The sequence below is a fragment of the Meles meles genome, chromosome 4 (genome assembly GCF_922984935.1).
Source record: "Meles meles chromosome 4, mMelMel3.1 paternal haplotype, whole genome shotgun sequence".
Lineage (NCBI taxonomy): Eukaryota > Metazoa > Chordata > Mammalia > Carnivora > Mustelidae > Meles > Meles meles.
In genome coordinates, this window is record NC_060069.1 from 153,057,809 (window position 1) to 153,074,133 (window position 16,325).

General features: G+C 48.3%; 1 protein-coding gene across 2 annotated transcripts in view; it reads left to right on the forward strand.

The window, feature by feature from the left end:
- Positions 1–334: 334 nt before the first annotated feature.
- IFNAR2 (interferon alpha and beta receptor subunit 2) overlaps positions 335–16,325 on the forward strand; it is a 32,667-nt gene continuing 16,676 nt past the window's right edge. The window contains exons 1-5 of one of the 2 annotated variants that reach the window (XM_046003244.1): positions 335–647; positions 10,983–11,070; positions 12,320–12,361; positions 13,668–13,791; positions 15,119–15,291. In XM_046003244.1, coding sequence (XP_045859200.1) covers positions 11,016–11,070; positions 12,320–12,361; positions 13,668–13,791; positions 15,119–15,291 — 394 coding nt within the window. In that variant the 5' untranslated portion in view covers positions 335–647; positions 10,983–11,015. The remainder of the gene's footprint in view (positions 648–10,982; positions 11,071–12,319; positions 12,362–13,667; positions 13,792–15,118; positions 15,292–16,325) is intronic. The other variant, XM_046003245.1, reaches the window with a different exon arrangement.

Consider the following 16,325-nt stretch of genomic DNA (forward strand, 5'->3'; position numbering starts at 1 on the left):
TCAAGTCTTTACAACTCAATGGTGGCTATACTTATCCCTGTTTTATTGACTGGAGAATTAGAATCGGAGCGTTTTATAGAACTTGTAAGTGGGGCAGCCAGGAGAGAACCCATTCGCTCATTCATTTATTCATTCATTCAGCGTGTTTTTACTGAGTGCATGAAAGGTACTTGGCGTGGTTCCACATGCTGTTCCAGCCCCAGAGGATCCCGCAGTAAACAAAAGCCCAAACCCCGGGTCTCTTCCCCTACCCAGCTCCCGAGGGGAGGGTGCGGGGGGAGTGGTAAGAGGCGGCTCGATCAACGTCAGTAGAGGAACCAATCGGGACTCCGCCCCCAGCCCGCGCCTGGGGTTTGCACCAGCGGCCGGAGGCCCGCGCTCGGCGCGCGCACTCCAATCGCGGACTCCAGCCACCGGGCGGGGAGAAAGTCCCGCGGATCGCCCCGGTGTCGTCCCCCCACGGAGTCTGCGGTCCGCCCCGGGGCCCACGGCCAGCTCCGCCCGCCCACGCCCGCAGCCAAGGCCGGGGCCGCCCGCAGCGCGCATCCGGGCCGTGGGCGCCCCAGGCGGAGGCGGAACGGCGGGGGCGCAGGCGGCGGCCCGGAGGCGAGCACCCCTGCTGGCAGCGGCGTAGCGACCTTGCCGAGGTAAAGGGACTGACAAGGTTGGGCGTGGGGAGTGGGGCGTGGGGACCGCTAGGGCGCCTGACCTCTCGGCAAACGCCGTCTCCCCGCAACCGCTTCCTGGAATCCCCCGCAGGCTCCGTGCCTCCCGCGGACTCCGCCTCTGCCCGCGCGGCTCCCTCCCCGCTGGGCTCCCGCCCCCCCCCCACTCCCTCCGCCCCCCACGCCCTACCCTGGCCGCGGAGCGGGGCGGCCTGGGCGTCCTCCCCTGTCCCCGGCTGTCCCCCGCGTGCTCCGCTCCTCGCCGCCGCGGGAGCCCTCGGTCTTTGCACCTGGTCCCGCGCACCCCCCCCCCCCCGTTCCCACCAAAGATGCCCCGGACACGCGGGCACCGGCGGCTGCGAGATGTGAGCCGTCATGAGTGTGAGGGTCAAATGCCTCAAGATCCACTGGGCCTTGCAAAACGGGGCTACCGGCTCGGGCCTCGAGGTCGGGGTCCGCGGCCCGCCCTCCGCGGGAACACCCGGAGTTCACCAGCCTTGGCGGGCGGGCGGAGAGGGTCCCCGAGGGGGACGGCGGCTGGGGTGTCCGGCGTCCTTCCAGACGCCTCGCTAGGAAGCAGGGCGGCGGGTGGAGGGGAGAGGGCGGGGAGACAGAAAGGCAGAAGAGCAGCCCTGCTGCCCCGCCGGGGCGTAATGGGAGCCTGGTGCCAGTCGAGGCTGGAGTTTCCACCGGGAGAAATCAGCCTCTTCAAAGCTGATACCAGTCCCATCCATCAGCAGACTTAGGTGGTGAGCGGCGGCTTTGTTGAACAACGTTAGGAATCCCGGCTCATTTTTTTCTATTTATTTATTTTAAAGATTTTATTTATCCATTTGACAGAGAAAGAGCACAAGCAGGGGAGAGCGGCAGGCAGAGAGAGAAGGAGAAGCAGGCTCCCCAGGGAGCAGGGAGCCGGAGTCGGGGTTCGATCTCAGGAAGCTGGGATCGTGACCTGAGCTCAGCAGAGGCTGGGCCACCCAGGCGCCCCTCATTTCTTTCTTTTAATATTTGTTTGACTTCCTTGCTTTTGTTTGGGAGGAGGTCTAGAAGATAGTGTAACAGGCCATAGGGGTCGGGTCTGAGCCGGCTGTGCGGGGAGGTGCAGAGCCGCGCTCTGGGAACCTGGAGTCCGGCCCCGCTCCGCAGGCGTCCTTCTCACTGAGTCTGGGGGCTACGACGCCCAGGCCGTCCCGCTGTCCCACACCTTGGCACGGTTTCTAAGTACCCGCCCCTCCTCTCACTTGCTGTTCAGGTTTAGGGAACAAAATGGGTGGAAGCAGAGGTCACACCAAAATCTGCGCTAAAGAAAACATCTTTTAAACTCTCCTAGCGGTATGGGCTTCCTTGATAAGGTTTGACCTGTTTGTTCCAGGAAACGGCTTGAACTTTTAAGTTCTATAGTTCACAAGCTGGCTTTCCACGTTAAAACATCAAAAAAAATCTGCCTGGCTCTTTTATTCTTACCCGAATTTCCTCTGAAGTTCCTCGTGTATTTATTGAAAAGTTAAAATCTCCCTGAAATTTGGTTCCTGTGATTTGACAAACGGTAATTAGCCTAAAAAAAAAAAAATTAGAGGGACGCTTGGGTGGCTCACTAGGTTAAGCATCTACCTTCAGCTCAGGTCATGATCCCCGAGTGGTGGGATTGAGTCCGGCTCCTGGTGCTTGTGCTCTTCCCTCTCTCATTCTGACAAATAAATAAATAAATAAATAAATAAATAAATAAAATCTTAAAATTAGAACCACATCTCCAGAGATAGTATTAGGAGTAAAACGTTTATTAAAATATATATTTCATCCTCCCACTTGCGCTCAGAGCTGAACTAATTCATTTTCCTGTTACATTTATAAACCTTCAAATGATTGAAAAATCAATGGCATCTATCTTCTTTGACTATCCGTCATCATATGTCACCAAAACTGCAATGTCATGGAGTCTAAGACGCACTTTCATATTCTGTAACCAAGTGAGGAAAAACACACTTTTTGATTTCAGAGCTGTTTGGATGTAAGAAAGAAATGTGCGGTTTATAATCTGTAAAATGTAATCTGAGCAGAAGCGGAGCCTGACAGTATTTTCCCTGAGGATTCTTCATTCCTTCCAAGAGTGAAACTGATTGGTATGCAATTCTGGGGCGCCTGGGTGACTCAGTCCTTAAGTGTCTGCCTTCCGCTCAGATCCTGATCCCAGGGTCCTGGGATCCAGCCCTACATGGAGCTGCCTGCTCAGTGGGGAGCCTGCTTCTCTCTCTCCCACTCACTCCCCTTGCTGTGTTCCTGCTCTCACTGTCTCTCTCTCTCTCTGTGTCAAATAAATAAATTTTTAAAAATCTTAAAAAAAATAATGCAAGAAGAATAAAGGAAAACTAGTTCTTTGAGAGAGCTGGAGAGCTGAAGTAAGATTCCAGAAGTCGACAGAAGTCGACTAAAAAATCAAGAGAAGGGGGAAGAGAGAGATGGGGTAGTTGAGAGCCACTGAACGTTTTCTCCAGGCGGGCAGGAAAATGAGGACACTTAGTTTCCCCGTAAGCCCGGGAACACGAGAGAGAGAATCTTAAGCATTGTCTTTGTTCTTGTTGTTTTAATTCTGAGGGTTTTTTTTTTTAATATAGTTAAAATTTGGGGCCCCTGGTGGCTCTGTGGGTTGAGCATCTAAGTCTTGGTTTCAGGTCAGGTCCTAATCTCAGGGTGGTGAGATCAAGCCTCATCTGGGGCTTCAAGCTCAGCACAGAATCTCCTTGGGATTTTCTCCCTCTTCCTCTCCCTGGACCCCTCCCTCCCACTCTCTCAAATAAATAAATAACATCTTTAAATATATTTAAAATTTGATTTGTACCTGACCACCAGAAACTATACCTGTGAGTCAATACGATCGTAAAAAGCCTAATAAACAGGAAAGAAGATAACAGTGCCTTGGCTGTACTTGATTGACCTTCTCCTTCTTTGAGAGAGGGACAGTGGTCAGAGGCCGTGAGATGGGGAAAGTTGGGTGGCAAGTGGGAGCAGCAAAAGCCAGTGCCAGAATCAGGAGAACCAGCCAGAGGCCCATGGTTGACCCTCCCTCACCTCTCCTCCAGAGACAATGAACAGAATCTTCCAGGAGAAAGCAGGGCTGGGGTAGCCTGACATCTATCTCTCCCTTGACTGAGCTCCCATGATCCCAGAGCCATTCCTGTGGGCTCAGGAAACAGCCCAGTCTTTACAGAACAAACTAAAATCAGGTGTGGAAGTTAAGGAGGCAAGGAGGTTAAGATTTCACTGCTGTGTCAAAGTAACAGATGACAAAGCCATCTAAGTGCCAGCAAGGTGACTGGAAGTGGTGGGGGAGGGGAGTGGTAAGGAACTGGGGGGGGGGGGGGAACGACATAGCTTGCCAGGAGTCTTACTACAAAAATAATATTTCTCCTGGGTTAGGAGAAAATTTCTCCCAATAGCCTTATATCCTACAACTCGATAAAAATATGATTTCAATAGAATAAACTCAAAGACGAGAATATTTTAAACTGGGCTGGAACGGGAGATCTCAGACTTTAGGGGATAAATTGAGCACCATGGAAACATAATCGCAGAAGTCAGAAGTATGAATAGATACTGCTGAAAGTAAAAGCATTTTTAATAAAGGAAAGGCTTGATTCAAGCCAGTGAATGCTAATGAAAAAAAAGATCAAGTCAATTATTAAGACTCTGATGTGGAAGATAAACAAAACATGACCAAGCGTTAGGATAACTGGCCTTCCTGATGTAGGAAACCAACAAATGGGACAGAAAAAGCACATAAAGGTAAGAGAAAAGAAATTTTCTTGAAATGATGAAAAAAATGGTCTGTAGGCCAAAAGAACATTTTCCAGGAAATTGCCACCTTCCAGGAAATTTCCATATGGGAATGCCCAGCACCAAGATACCTAAAGCGATTTAAAAAATTTTTAAAAGAAAAGAATTATTCAGGAATCCAAGAAGAAGTAAACAAAAGAGGGGCGAACAAAGTCAAGCTGACCTCAGACTGTCTACCGAGAGTATGGGGTTGCTAAGAAGTGTTCTGAATGGAGGACACTGTCCCCAGGAGGACATTTTATCCAGCGAAGACGTCATTCGAGGTAAAAGTCAATTGGCAGGTCTTCTCAAATATGAAAGAGCCAAAGGAATTCAAGACCCAGTGAGCCCTCTTTGAGGAAAAAACTGCTGGATTAGAAGAATCCAGTGAATTAGCAAAGTAAGAGATAAATCAAAATAAATAAATAATAATAATAAATAAAATAAAATAAATTGAAAAAAAAGAATAAAAAAAATAAAGAACCCAAGCCTAGAGAACTCATGCTCAAAAGGAGTGTTCGTGGGTATTTATTTAAATGTGGAATTAATACCAGACAGCTTTGGAAATTGTAGGTAGAATAAAAGGTGATCGTTCTATCAATCTAGACACAAAAAAACAATAAAGCAAAAAAAAGAAATAAGGAGGTAGGGAGGGAAATGAGAATTGTGAAGTTCTCTAGTTTGAAAGCATGAATCAATAAATACGGTTTAATGCAGAAGGTGCTGTGAACATATAAAACCCCAACTTCCGAATTTCTTCCGTAACTTTTTTTTTTAATATTTTATTTATTTGACAGAGAGAAATCACAACTAGGCAGAGAGGCAGGCAGAGAGAGAGGAGGAAGCAGGCTCCCTGCGGAGCAGAGAGCCCGATGCGGGGCTCGATCCCAGGACCCTGGGATCATGACCTGAGCTGAAGGCTGAGGCTTTAACCCACTGAGCCACCCAGGCGCCCCAACTTTTTTTTTTTAAAAACATTAGTAGGCTATCTTAGAAAGTTATCCTCTCCTAAAGAGAAAAATAATTCAAGTTGCAGCAATTCCTTTGGTCTTTCCTTCAGATTTTTTCCCCCAAGTACAGTTAAATTTAGACAGAAGTGCTGTGTGTGTGTGTGTGTGTGTACGTGTGTGTGTGTGTACATGTGTGTGTGTGCGTGTATGCATGTGTACTCATGCATAGGAAGATCTCTGGGATTATGTTCACCTGTTAATGATGGAAATATCTGGATGCTGGAATTTGTACTTTTATACATTCTTAATTTTTCTAATGAGCACACAAAAGAAGTGCTGCAGAAACAAGACAGACATTTGAAACATCAACTGGAAACAAACATGCCACGATATTAACAATGGTTGATGCTGGGTGGTAGAAATAAGGATGCTTGTTACTTGCTTCTTTCTACTTTTTTGTACTTTTTCCCTAATTTCCAGGGGGGAAAATTACATAATCGCATTTGTGTAGTATTTCCAAATCTAGTCCATTCATTACGCATTGATGACCAATGCTATGCCAGGCATCAGGCCAGATGGAAGGAAAGACCCTTATGTTCTCCACCAGGGGACCGGGAGGCAGCAGGCTCCTTGAGGGCAGGCTGGCTGGCTGGCTATTTTAGGGAGGAGCTGGAATTCAGGGAAGAGTCACTTCACCCCATAATGTCCACTTGAGTGGGGCCCTGAAAATCAGCCGTGTTGAGAGGTCAGAGGCTAGGGTCGCTCCCAGAGGAATGGAGGGGAGAGCCAGAGCAGGGTGAGGGACATCCCAAGCTGGGCACCTGTGCAGGGCAGTGGCTCCTGGGAAACTGCGAAGGCTGAGGACAACTTTGAATTCAACACAAAGCGCTTGATGCCTTGTTAGGTGACAGTGAGCTACAGACTGTGGGGGGCCCGGAGCAAAACAGAAATGCTGGACCCCCATGTTTACAGAGCAAGAAGTACCACTGAAGGCCTTAAACTATCAAGCTTTTTCTTTTCTTCCGTTGTCTCTGTCTCTCAACTTGTCGCTTTCGTATTTACTGTTTTAATGTCTTCCTGAGTTTAAAAAAAAAAATTACATTATTAGCAGGAATTTCCCCCGTTCGACTTTATACGGTGCAAAGCCAGAGCTAAGAGCCTTTCGTGGGGGAATCATTGAATTACACAATTGTCATCTTACTGCACGTCCGGAGAGGGTACCTCAAACTAGCCAGAAGAAGCGGACACAGGCCAGACTCAGGGAGGAGAAGAGGGGTCCCCCCAGGCACACAGCCCCAGAAGCATTCCCTCATGCCGGGGGTACGGTCCCGGCCAGTGCAGCTCCCCGCAGGTGCCCAATGCCACCCCACCCCTTGTGATTCTGGGCACACATGCACTGGGGCCTGAGGGATGCTGGGATCCCCCTCCTGCTAGATCCCCCACACCCCAGTCCGGGGTGGGCTCTGGGAAAGTCCAGCCCCGAATCCCTCCCACCCGAGGACCTTCTATCTCAACCCCGCCGCATAGGAGCAATGTCCAAAGGTCTTTAAGCCCCTGCCCCTGGGCATGCTAGGTACTGGGATCAAGGTTGACCTTGATGCTCACCCCTACCAGTCCAACTAGCTGACCCCCCTCCCAGGTGGGTACTGCCAGCCTGGGGGGGGGGGCAACTGCCACTCGGGCGATGTGACCCAGCTGCACCCCCACACAAAGTGCATCAGCAGTCCCCAGGGTAGAGGGAGAGGCCAGGCATGGGCCTGGGACCACCTCCAGCGGGGGCAGGGGGGCGAGACCAAGTGTGAGCTGAGGCTACCAGCTCCCCGTGTGTCCCCGTGTGTCCCGCAGTCCCATCAGCCTTCACTAACAAAACACAAGTTCAAAGACAAAATTACTAAGAATTTCAGGACAGCCTCGGGAGAGCAGTAAAACAAGCGGGGATCCCTTCCACCTGGGGGACCCAGGACGGGAGGTGGGGGAAGGAACGAAGCCAGCCCTGGCTGGCTACAGAGAAGATACTGACAATAGCTTTGCTTTAGGAAAGCTGATTGGTAGTCAGGGAGGGTTTCCAGGCGCCTCATTAAACAACTGCGGGCAGGATGCCAAGAAACAGGAAATTAGATTTTCCAAACCACCAGGAATCTCGTTCTAGACATTAGGCTGGAAGTGGGATATGGGTCATCAGTAACAAAGAAGGGGAGGAGACATCCCCTGGCCTGCAGAGGATGAGGGACTTTTAATTGTGTAATTGTGTGTGTGTATGTGTGTGTGTGTCCACGGCAGAAGAAACAAAGTGTTCTGTAGAACAAAGGTGAAGATTGTACCATCATCAAGAAAAGACAGAGGGGGGCGCCTGGGTGGCTCAGTGGGTTAAGCCTCTGCCTTCCGCTCAGGTCATGATCTCAGGGTCCTGGGATCAAGCCCCAAATCTGGCTCTCTGCTCAGCGGGGAGCCTGCTTCCCCCTCTCTCTCTCTCTGCCTGCCTCTCTGCCCACTTGTGATCTCTGTCAAATAAATAAATAAAATCTTTAAAAAAGAAAAAAGAGAGGCAAGGGGCCGCAGGGCAGATGGTCAGTGCAAGGGAGTGTCACCAACAGCCCCCTCCGTGGCATTCTACACTCTAGGTGTGCCCAGCGTCTTAGGGAACGTCCATACCCGTACAGGCCCTCCGCGGGGCTGTGAGGGTGGGAAATGACGTCACACATCACAGTGCTCTCTGTAGACCGAAATGGGCACGGCATGGTGGGATAGCTGGAGGCCGAGGGGCCTGAGTATGTCACGGGTGGCGGAGTCTTCCGCAGGGATGGCAGTTTTAACCTGGAATCTCGTGGATTCCTCCAGGAGAGTACCTTGGGTGGGACGTGTCGCCCTGGCAGTCCAGAGGACTTTTTATTTTTTTTAAGATTTTATTTATTTATTTGACAGATACAGATCACAAGTAGGCAGAGAGGCAGGGAGAGAGAGAGGAGGAAGCAGGCTCCCCGCCGAGCAGAGAGCCCGATGCGGGGCTCGATCCCAGGACCCTGGAATCATGACCTGAGCTGAAGGGAGAGGCCTCAACCCACTGAGCCACCTGGGCGCCCCCCAGAGGACTTTTTAAATTTGTTTTGAACTTGAACTCAAGTCTGGTGCTCTGTGGTCCTTATTCAGTTCCAACTTGGGGCATGATGCTGCTACAGTGTTGGGGGGGTGGGGGGCAGAATACCCAGAATTGGTAGAGCCCAGTTACTTGGGTAGAGACAAGATCCATTGCTAGGCGGGGGTGGGAGGGTGTTTCCATAAAACTCACGAAGAATTTCTCTCCAAGGAACTATTTCGGACTATGACTCAAAAGGCAGATGCCAAGGAAGAAAATAGCTTTAAATCTGAAAACATAATGATTTTTTTTAAAGCCAGAATGAGGGACATCGGGCTGGCTCAGTCATCTGCCTTCAACCCAGGTCATGATCCCAAGTTCCTGGGATCGAGTCCCACATCAGGCTCCTTCCTCAGCTCTGCTTCTCCCTCTGCCTGCTGCTCCCTCTGTTTGTTTCTCTCTCTATCTCCCTGACAAATAAATAAAAATTTTTAAAGGAAAGAATCAGTTTTCTGATTCATATTTTTAAAACTTACACATAAAATAAAAAATAAATAAGGCCGACATGAGCAAATCAAAGGGCAAAGTGACAACAGAAGGGGAAAGATGTGATTTGCATCAAAGACAAAGGGCCAGTTTCGCTCATAATTAAAAAGTTCCGACAAACAAACCAATAAGAAAAAAAGCTACGACTTAGTAGAAAAATGAGCAAAGATAGAGTTAACAAGAAAGAAAATGCAAATACCTTACGTGTATAAAAAATGGATACTCAACTCAGAATAAGAGAAATGTAAATTTATATTCGTCTGAAGATCATTTTTTATTTATGAATTTGATTTGAAAAAGTCCAGGAGTGGGGCATCCGAGTGGCTCAGTTGTTAATAGTCTGCCTTCGGCTCAGGTCATGATCCCAGGGTCCTGGGATCGAGCCCCACATCAGGCTCTCTGCTCAGCGGGGAGCCTGCTTCTCCCTCTCCCTCTGCCTGCCACTTCCCCTGCTCATGCTCTGTCTGTCTCTCAAATAAATAAATAAAAAACCTTAAAAAGAATAAAGTAAGTAAAAAGTCCAAGAGCTTGATGACAACCTCCCTGAAGAGCTTGTGGTGGAAGGAAAAATTGTCACACATCGCAGGTGTGACGTACACACAGCCACCAGGGCAAGAGGGTGGCCGTTTCTATTTGAATTACGAGTGCAGAGCCCCTCCAGGTCAGGTGTCCTCCATCAACCCCTCCAGACCCAGCCTCCCCACGTTCACCCCTTACTTTGTTCTGCGATCCTGTCTTGTACGGACACAGCCACCAGCAAGCACCCTGGTCCTATGACTTCCGGCTGGAATCAGCCAGGGATGAGCCCCAAGTAAGAGGAGGGAGGAAAGACAGTGAGGGCTGTATACCCTCCCATCACCTGCCGCCTCCCTGCACTGTCACGCTGGATTCCCGCAGGATTTTTCTCCTACCAGAATCTAGCATCTTCCCTTTGCACCCCTAGCCCAGGAGGGTAACAGCCCCGCTGCTTTTGGCTCGCGGTACTACCTGCTTCGGTATGGTTTGCCTACATCCCGCTCACACATTTGTATCTAGGCCCCTGATGAAAGTCTTTGCCTAAATATCCTCATTCGAATACCTTTTGCCTGCTGAGACCCTGAGTGGTATAACCTTTTGCCTGCAATCCTACTTCTGGGAAGTTTTTCTACACTTAGACTCACACACATACGGAACGACATGTGTCCAAGAGAATCTGTTGCAGAAAAGACTGGAAGCAACTGAGACATCTCTCGTGGGGCCTGATTCCCTACATGGTAGCGTGTCCATAGACTGGACAGCTTAACTGGTTTAAAAAAAAAAAACACAAGGAAATTCTCTTGGGTGCTGATGTAGAAAGATCTCCCAACTATGTATCTTCAAGTAGAAAAAGCAGCAGGGATTGTATATCCCATCTCTTCTGTTAAAAAAGGGGGAGAAATATATATTTGGTTTTGCTTGTGCATAAAGATATTCTGAAGGACTCACCGGAGAATGAATAAAAGTAGTTTTCTGAAGGAAGTAAGACCCTTTGCTATTTACTTCTGCGTGTTTCTGGAAACAGATAATCCCATCGCCTATTCCAAAGTTAAATTTAAAACCTCTCCCTGGGGCTTCTGGGTGGCTTAGTTGGTAAAGTATCTGCCTTGGATTCAGCTCGTGATCCCTGAGTCCTGGGATCGAGCCCCACCTCCGGCTCCTTGCCCAATGGGAAGCCTGCTTTTCCCTCTCTGCCCTGCTGGTGCTCTCTCTCAAATAAATAAATAAAATCTTAAAAATAAAAATAAATAGATAAAACTCCTCCCTGGTAGGCCGGGAATTGGTACCAGGTCCAGCTCCCAGGAGGGCAGTGGAAGCCTGGACGTGGAAACCTCTCACTGTCCTGTCTTTGTCCATCTTGATCTTTGTCATTTAATTACATGCTCCAGCATGGGGAATCACCTAACGCTGATTTCCTTTCAGATGTGAACGTAAAGAAAAGACTCAATAACCAAGATGCTTTGGAGCCAGAATGCTTCCCCGCTTAGATCACGGAATCTGTGTCTCATGGGTGAGTGTTCACTTTTGTCGGAGCTCTTGTAGGAGCAACCCAACCAAGTCACCTCCCCCGGAGTCCTGTTGGGCAGTAGCAAATGGATGTCCCCAACCAGGGGCCGAGCATCAGCCTGTCCAAGGCCAAGAGCCAGATGGAACGTAGAAAGGAAGCCTGGATTCAGGATCTGGAGTTTCCGCCCTACTATTCCTTTTAGGAAAACTAACAAACAAGAATGACTCCGTAATGATGGAGAGTACCCTCCTAGGCACTTTGAAGAGGAATTCCTCTTAATTCCCTCATTCTAATCCGGGGCAGAGTTTCTCACTCTACTCCCCTACTTAGGAGGAAGCCAAAGCCCCTTATCTCCTATCGGTCACCAGACTGAAAAGTCAGCCCTGAACTTTGGTTTCTGGGCTTCATTTATTCTTGACTTTTTTTTCCCATAGTCCAATGCTGCTTTTTCTCTACCTTTCTTTTGATTCTATTTCTGTGTCGCTGTGTCATCTCTCCTAGAGCTTACCTGTAGGGGATCCATGAGGGGGACCCTTCTCCCCTACGCAGAGCTGCCCTTGCTTGTAGCCTCTCCCCTCTCCCCCAAGTCACTGTGACAGCCAGAAAGCAAAGGAGAGTCCCCAGGTCCCATCACCGGCGATTTTCTTCCTACACCACCCTTGACAAACGTCTTAACCTTCAAAGTGTATCAGCTAACAAGATGTGCGTTCGTATTCTGAGACTTCCTCCAGACACATAGCTAGCTGCGTCTCAGGGCTCTCTCCCAACCCATCAGCCCTGTTATTCGCAGCAATCCCCAGACAGATCTAATTTTGGATTCACTCAGGTTGAAACCCTTGGACCGTGTCCCACCGATAGCAAGATCGATCTTCCAAGAACCATTTGCTTGAGGATTTTTTTTTTTTTTTTAGTACAAGGAAGTCTCAGTCCAGTGTTAAGACATGTGTACAGGTGTGCCTGGGTGTCTCAGTGGGTTAAAGCCTCTGCCTTTGGCTCAGGTCATGATCCCAGAGTGTTGGGATCGAGCCCCACATCGGGCTCTCTGCTCTGCAGGGAGCCTGCTTCCTCCCCTCTCTCTCTGCCTGCCTCTCTGCCTGTTTGTGATCTCTGTCTGTCAAATAAATAAATAAAATCTTTAAAAAAAAACTAAAAAAAAAAAGACATGTGTCCAAAAGAAGCCAGACTCAGAACTAGAATCACAAACTGAGCCTGCAGAGAGTGTTTTTGTCTAACTGTTTTTCCTTCTTCCTAGCGTGTATCGGCCTCCTGTCTGGTGTGTTATCTTCGCTGACTGGTAAGAGATTTTCTTGGCTTAACTGAATTTTGTGGAAGGGTCAGAGTACTGGGGCGACTATTCAGAAGTTTAAAATGTGGAGAATTTGATTTCTGATCCCAGATCTGTTGCCCATTTTGTTTGAATCCTTTTTCTTTGATTTTCTCAAATACCCTTTTCTTTCCTCTGTCAAAGGGGCAAAAATTAGGCAGATTTGTACGCTTGTCTCTCAAAACACTTAAAAGAAATTAATACCAATAAAAAAGAGAGAAAGAGGGAGAGAGAGAACACCAGAAGTCATTTTAAAACTCCTTAAAAGAATATGCAATTTCAAGCCCCTTAATCGAAGAACAAGGAGGTACAGACCTTGTCAAACAGGAAATGATCCGAATAATTTCCCCTTCGTTTGCGTTCTTCCACATGCTGTCTGGTACCTGGTGCCAGATAAAGGAAAATAATTGTTTTAAACCAAACATCTTGCCTGCATCTATAAATCTGTCCACATAATGTCACTGTGCATTCACGCTGTGTCCAAGCTTGTGGTGAGCACAGGAGATGAAGAGTTCACAGCCAAGAAGCAAAGTCCTAAGTCCAAACCACAGGCAACTTAGAGGATCATAAAAAGTGAATTTGGAAAAAAATGAAAAAAAGAAGACTTGAGTTTATTTTTTTTTATTAACCTATAATGTATTATTTGCCCCAGGGGAACAGGCCTGTAAATCATCAGGCTTACACATTTCACAGCACTCACCATAGCACACGCCCTCCCCAATGCCCATAACACAGCCACCCTCTCCCTCCCCCACCACCCAGAAAAGACTTGAATTTAAACGGAATTTGACCGGTGTAGCTTTCAAGTCTCCCTTGCCACTGCCTCATCCCAGCTGCATAACATTATATAACTCAACTGCTCAGTTTCACGGTCTGTAGAATGGGTCTCTTCCTAGCACTGACTTCAGCATTTTTGCTCAGATTAAGTGCCTGGAAAGGGCCACTCTGAGCACGCATTATCCGTCCCTTACTTCCGTACCTGGAGAATAAGAGCAATTGGAAGTTCAGAGGAGGGAAATCAGGCAGTGTGCCGAGCCGCTTAGGGGGACTATAGGAGGCATTGGAGTTGAGTTGAGAGAATGAGGTGGACACGGATCCTTGCCCTAATGCTGTATTGCTCATGAATTAGTTCTGTTACTTCATTTCTCGTGTCCGCTAGAACCGTGTCCTTACTGTGTTCCCAAGACCATGTGGGCTCCAGATCCCAAGGGGCCGATTGGACAACCCTGGGTTCCAGATTTCAGTGTTTCTTTTTTTTTCCTCCTGTTTCCTCTAGATTTGTCAGACAAATCTTGCACTTTCAAGGTGACATTACGCAATTTCCGGGTCATCTTATCATGGGAGTTGAAAAACCATTCGATTGTACCAGATCGCTATACTTTACAGTACACGGTTATGAGGTTGGTTTGACATCTCATTTTCTCCTTGCTAAATATATTCTCTTTATATTAACTGGGGGATGGGCATGGGGAAGGGTTGTGATCTTCCTTGTGTTAGAGCTCCTCTCTTGTCTACCTCTCTCTCTCTGAGTTCAGAGCTCTCAAAGTCCAAGTCCGCTTTTAATTAAATTGAGTACTTTAACAGTTTCAAACTGGTTTTGACAAAACTTGTATTTATAATCATCTCTGCAGGTCAGAGCCGCAGAAGCAAAATAATCACTGTGTGTGGTTTTCACGATTATTTCTCTAACTCATTGGACAGTCAATGAACAAATGAATACGCTGTTTTCTGAGGACAGGAATCCAAAGACCTGGCGACCGTATTGATATTGGGTCCACGTTTCTTTACTCAGGGAGCCGTGTGGCACATCAGAAAGCTGTCTGGCCCAGACCAGGAGAGGCCCAGGTCCACAGTCTGGCTTGATCACTGATGGGCCGTCATCTTGGGGCACAGAACTCAGCTTCTCTGAGCCGAGTGTCCAAAGATGAATAACATAATGGAAGGAGCCCTCAATGGCTCTCTTCTTCCAATGTCTGATGTCACCCTTCTGAGTGGTTGCTTTGATCCAGTCACCCCTCCCAATGTTCTTTTGTTTGCTTTTTATTTGGCTAACAGCTGTTACTGCCACTCACTGACCCAGTAGAAGGCCTCTTGCGAGTCTCTCTGGTGCCTGCCAAAGTCTTAGTTTCTCTCTGCGTTAGGCGGTCACGTGTACCACCCACTTACCTTTCTGAAGCTCAAGAAATCAGATGTCTCTGCTGTCCCTACATAGCACGGGCTAACTCGGGACTGGACCGTGTGATCCTCAGAGGGAGTGAGGGTTTCAGGGAGGACACTCATGATTGTTGTGTGGACACAGGGAGATCTGGGGCCTCTCCCACAGCAGCATAAGGGTTTGCTCACTCATTCATCCAGCAAATATTTACTGAATACCTCCTGCATGCCAGGGGTGGAATGGTGAACCCAAGTCCTTGACCTCCTGAGGCCTAGAGCAGATATTCTGAAAGTAGGCGGGGATCTCAGAAAACAAACAAAGACGTAATGTGGTTGGTGCTGGTAAACAGCGTGCAGAAAAATAAAGACGGGCGAGAGGGATTAGGAGAGAAAGGGTGGACACGGTGGGGTAAGGTGTATTTCCATTTTAAATGAGGCGGTTAAGGAAGACGACTTGATACAATGACATTTGGGCAGAGCCATAACAAAACGAAGAAGCTGGGCGTACAGTTAGTGGGTTCTCATCACATAAACACTGAAGTTCTCCTCTTGTCATTCATTTTCCTTTCAAAGTAGACCAGACGGTGTGAAGATTGTGGAGCACTGTTCAAATATCACAGCATCTTTCTGTGACCTAACGGATGTGTGGGAGGTCCTGCCCGAGACGTACGCCGTCACAGTTGACGGGTTCAGGGGGAACACAACGCTGGTCACGTGTTTCATCGATTTCTTCCTGGCGGCATACAGTGAGTAGATCTCCCTTGATCATCTCCATCATCATCAATACTTGCTTTGATCATGAAGCAGAAAGGTCGGCAAAGCATGTCTCAGACTCAGGGCACGCCTGACCCTGGCACTTTCCTAGCTCTGGAACTGTGAAGTATTTACTTTGCCTCTCTGAGCCTCAGTTTTCTTATCCAAAAAGTGGGATGATGATCAATACTTTGGAGAGAATTCCTCTGTGCCTGAGTGAGGCAGGCATCCCGGCAGCAATGGCCGCTACTTTCTGGTATATTTCAGAACCCATTGGGAAGTAGAGAGTGAGGTCCAGATGGCCTGTGTCTGAGCTGTCTCAACTCTTTGGGCCAGTGTTTTCCTTAACACTGCAACCCCTCCCCCAGATCATAACCCAGTCTCTTACCTACACCCGTGCCCAGTCTCAGAGAAGACCAGAGCCCGAGAGTGGGTCTGCCTCTCTCTTCTTCCCCTGTGACTGGAATCAGCTCCCTATGGCACTTGCCTTAACAGTCCCAGGGTCAGTAGTCCTCAGTCAGACTCCAGCATTTCTTCAGTGTCCTACTGTGCAACCGGTTTCCAAGAGAAAGATTCCATTTCAGCTCCCTGTTAAAGGCTGTGTGATGTGCACTCAGGCATACGTGCTTACCAAAGTGAAAACGACCAAATCCGCACTGTAACAAACATCCTGAATGGGCAATTCACTGGAATGGTGTGTGTATGTTTATGTGTGTGTAGAAATATACATATCTGTGTGTATAAAAAAACAAGAAAGAAAAGCCCAGGGGCAGCTGGGTGGATCAGTGGTTAAGCCTCTGCCTTCAGCTCAGGTCATGATCTCAGGGTCCTGGGATCAAGCCCCGCATCGAGCTCTCTGCTCTGCAGGGAACCTGCTTCTCCATCTTTCTCTGCCTGCCTCTCTTCCTACCTGTGATCTCTGTCAAATAAATATATAAAATCTTTAAAAAAAATAATTCACCCTAAAGAACAATCATGGTAAATGTCATGATTTAGCTCCAAGAATGCTCATTGACACAATGATTCT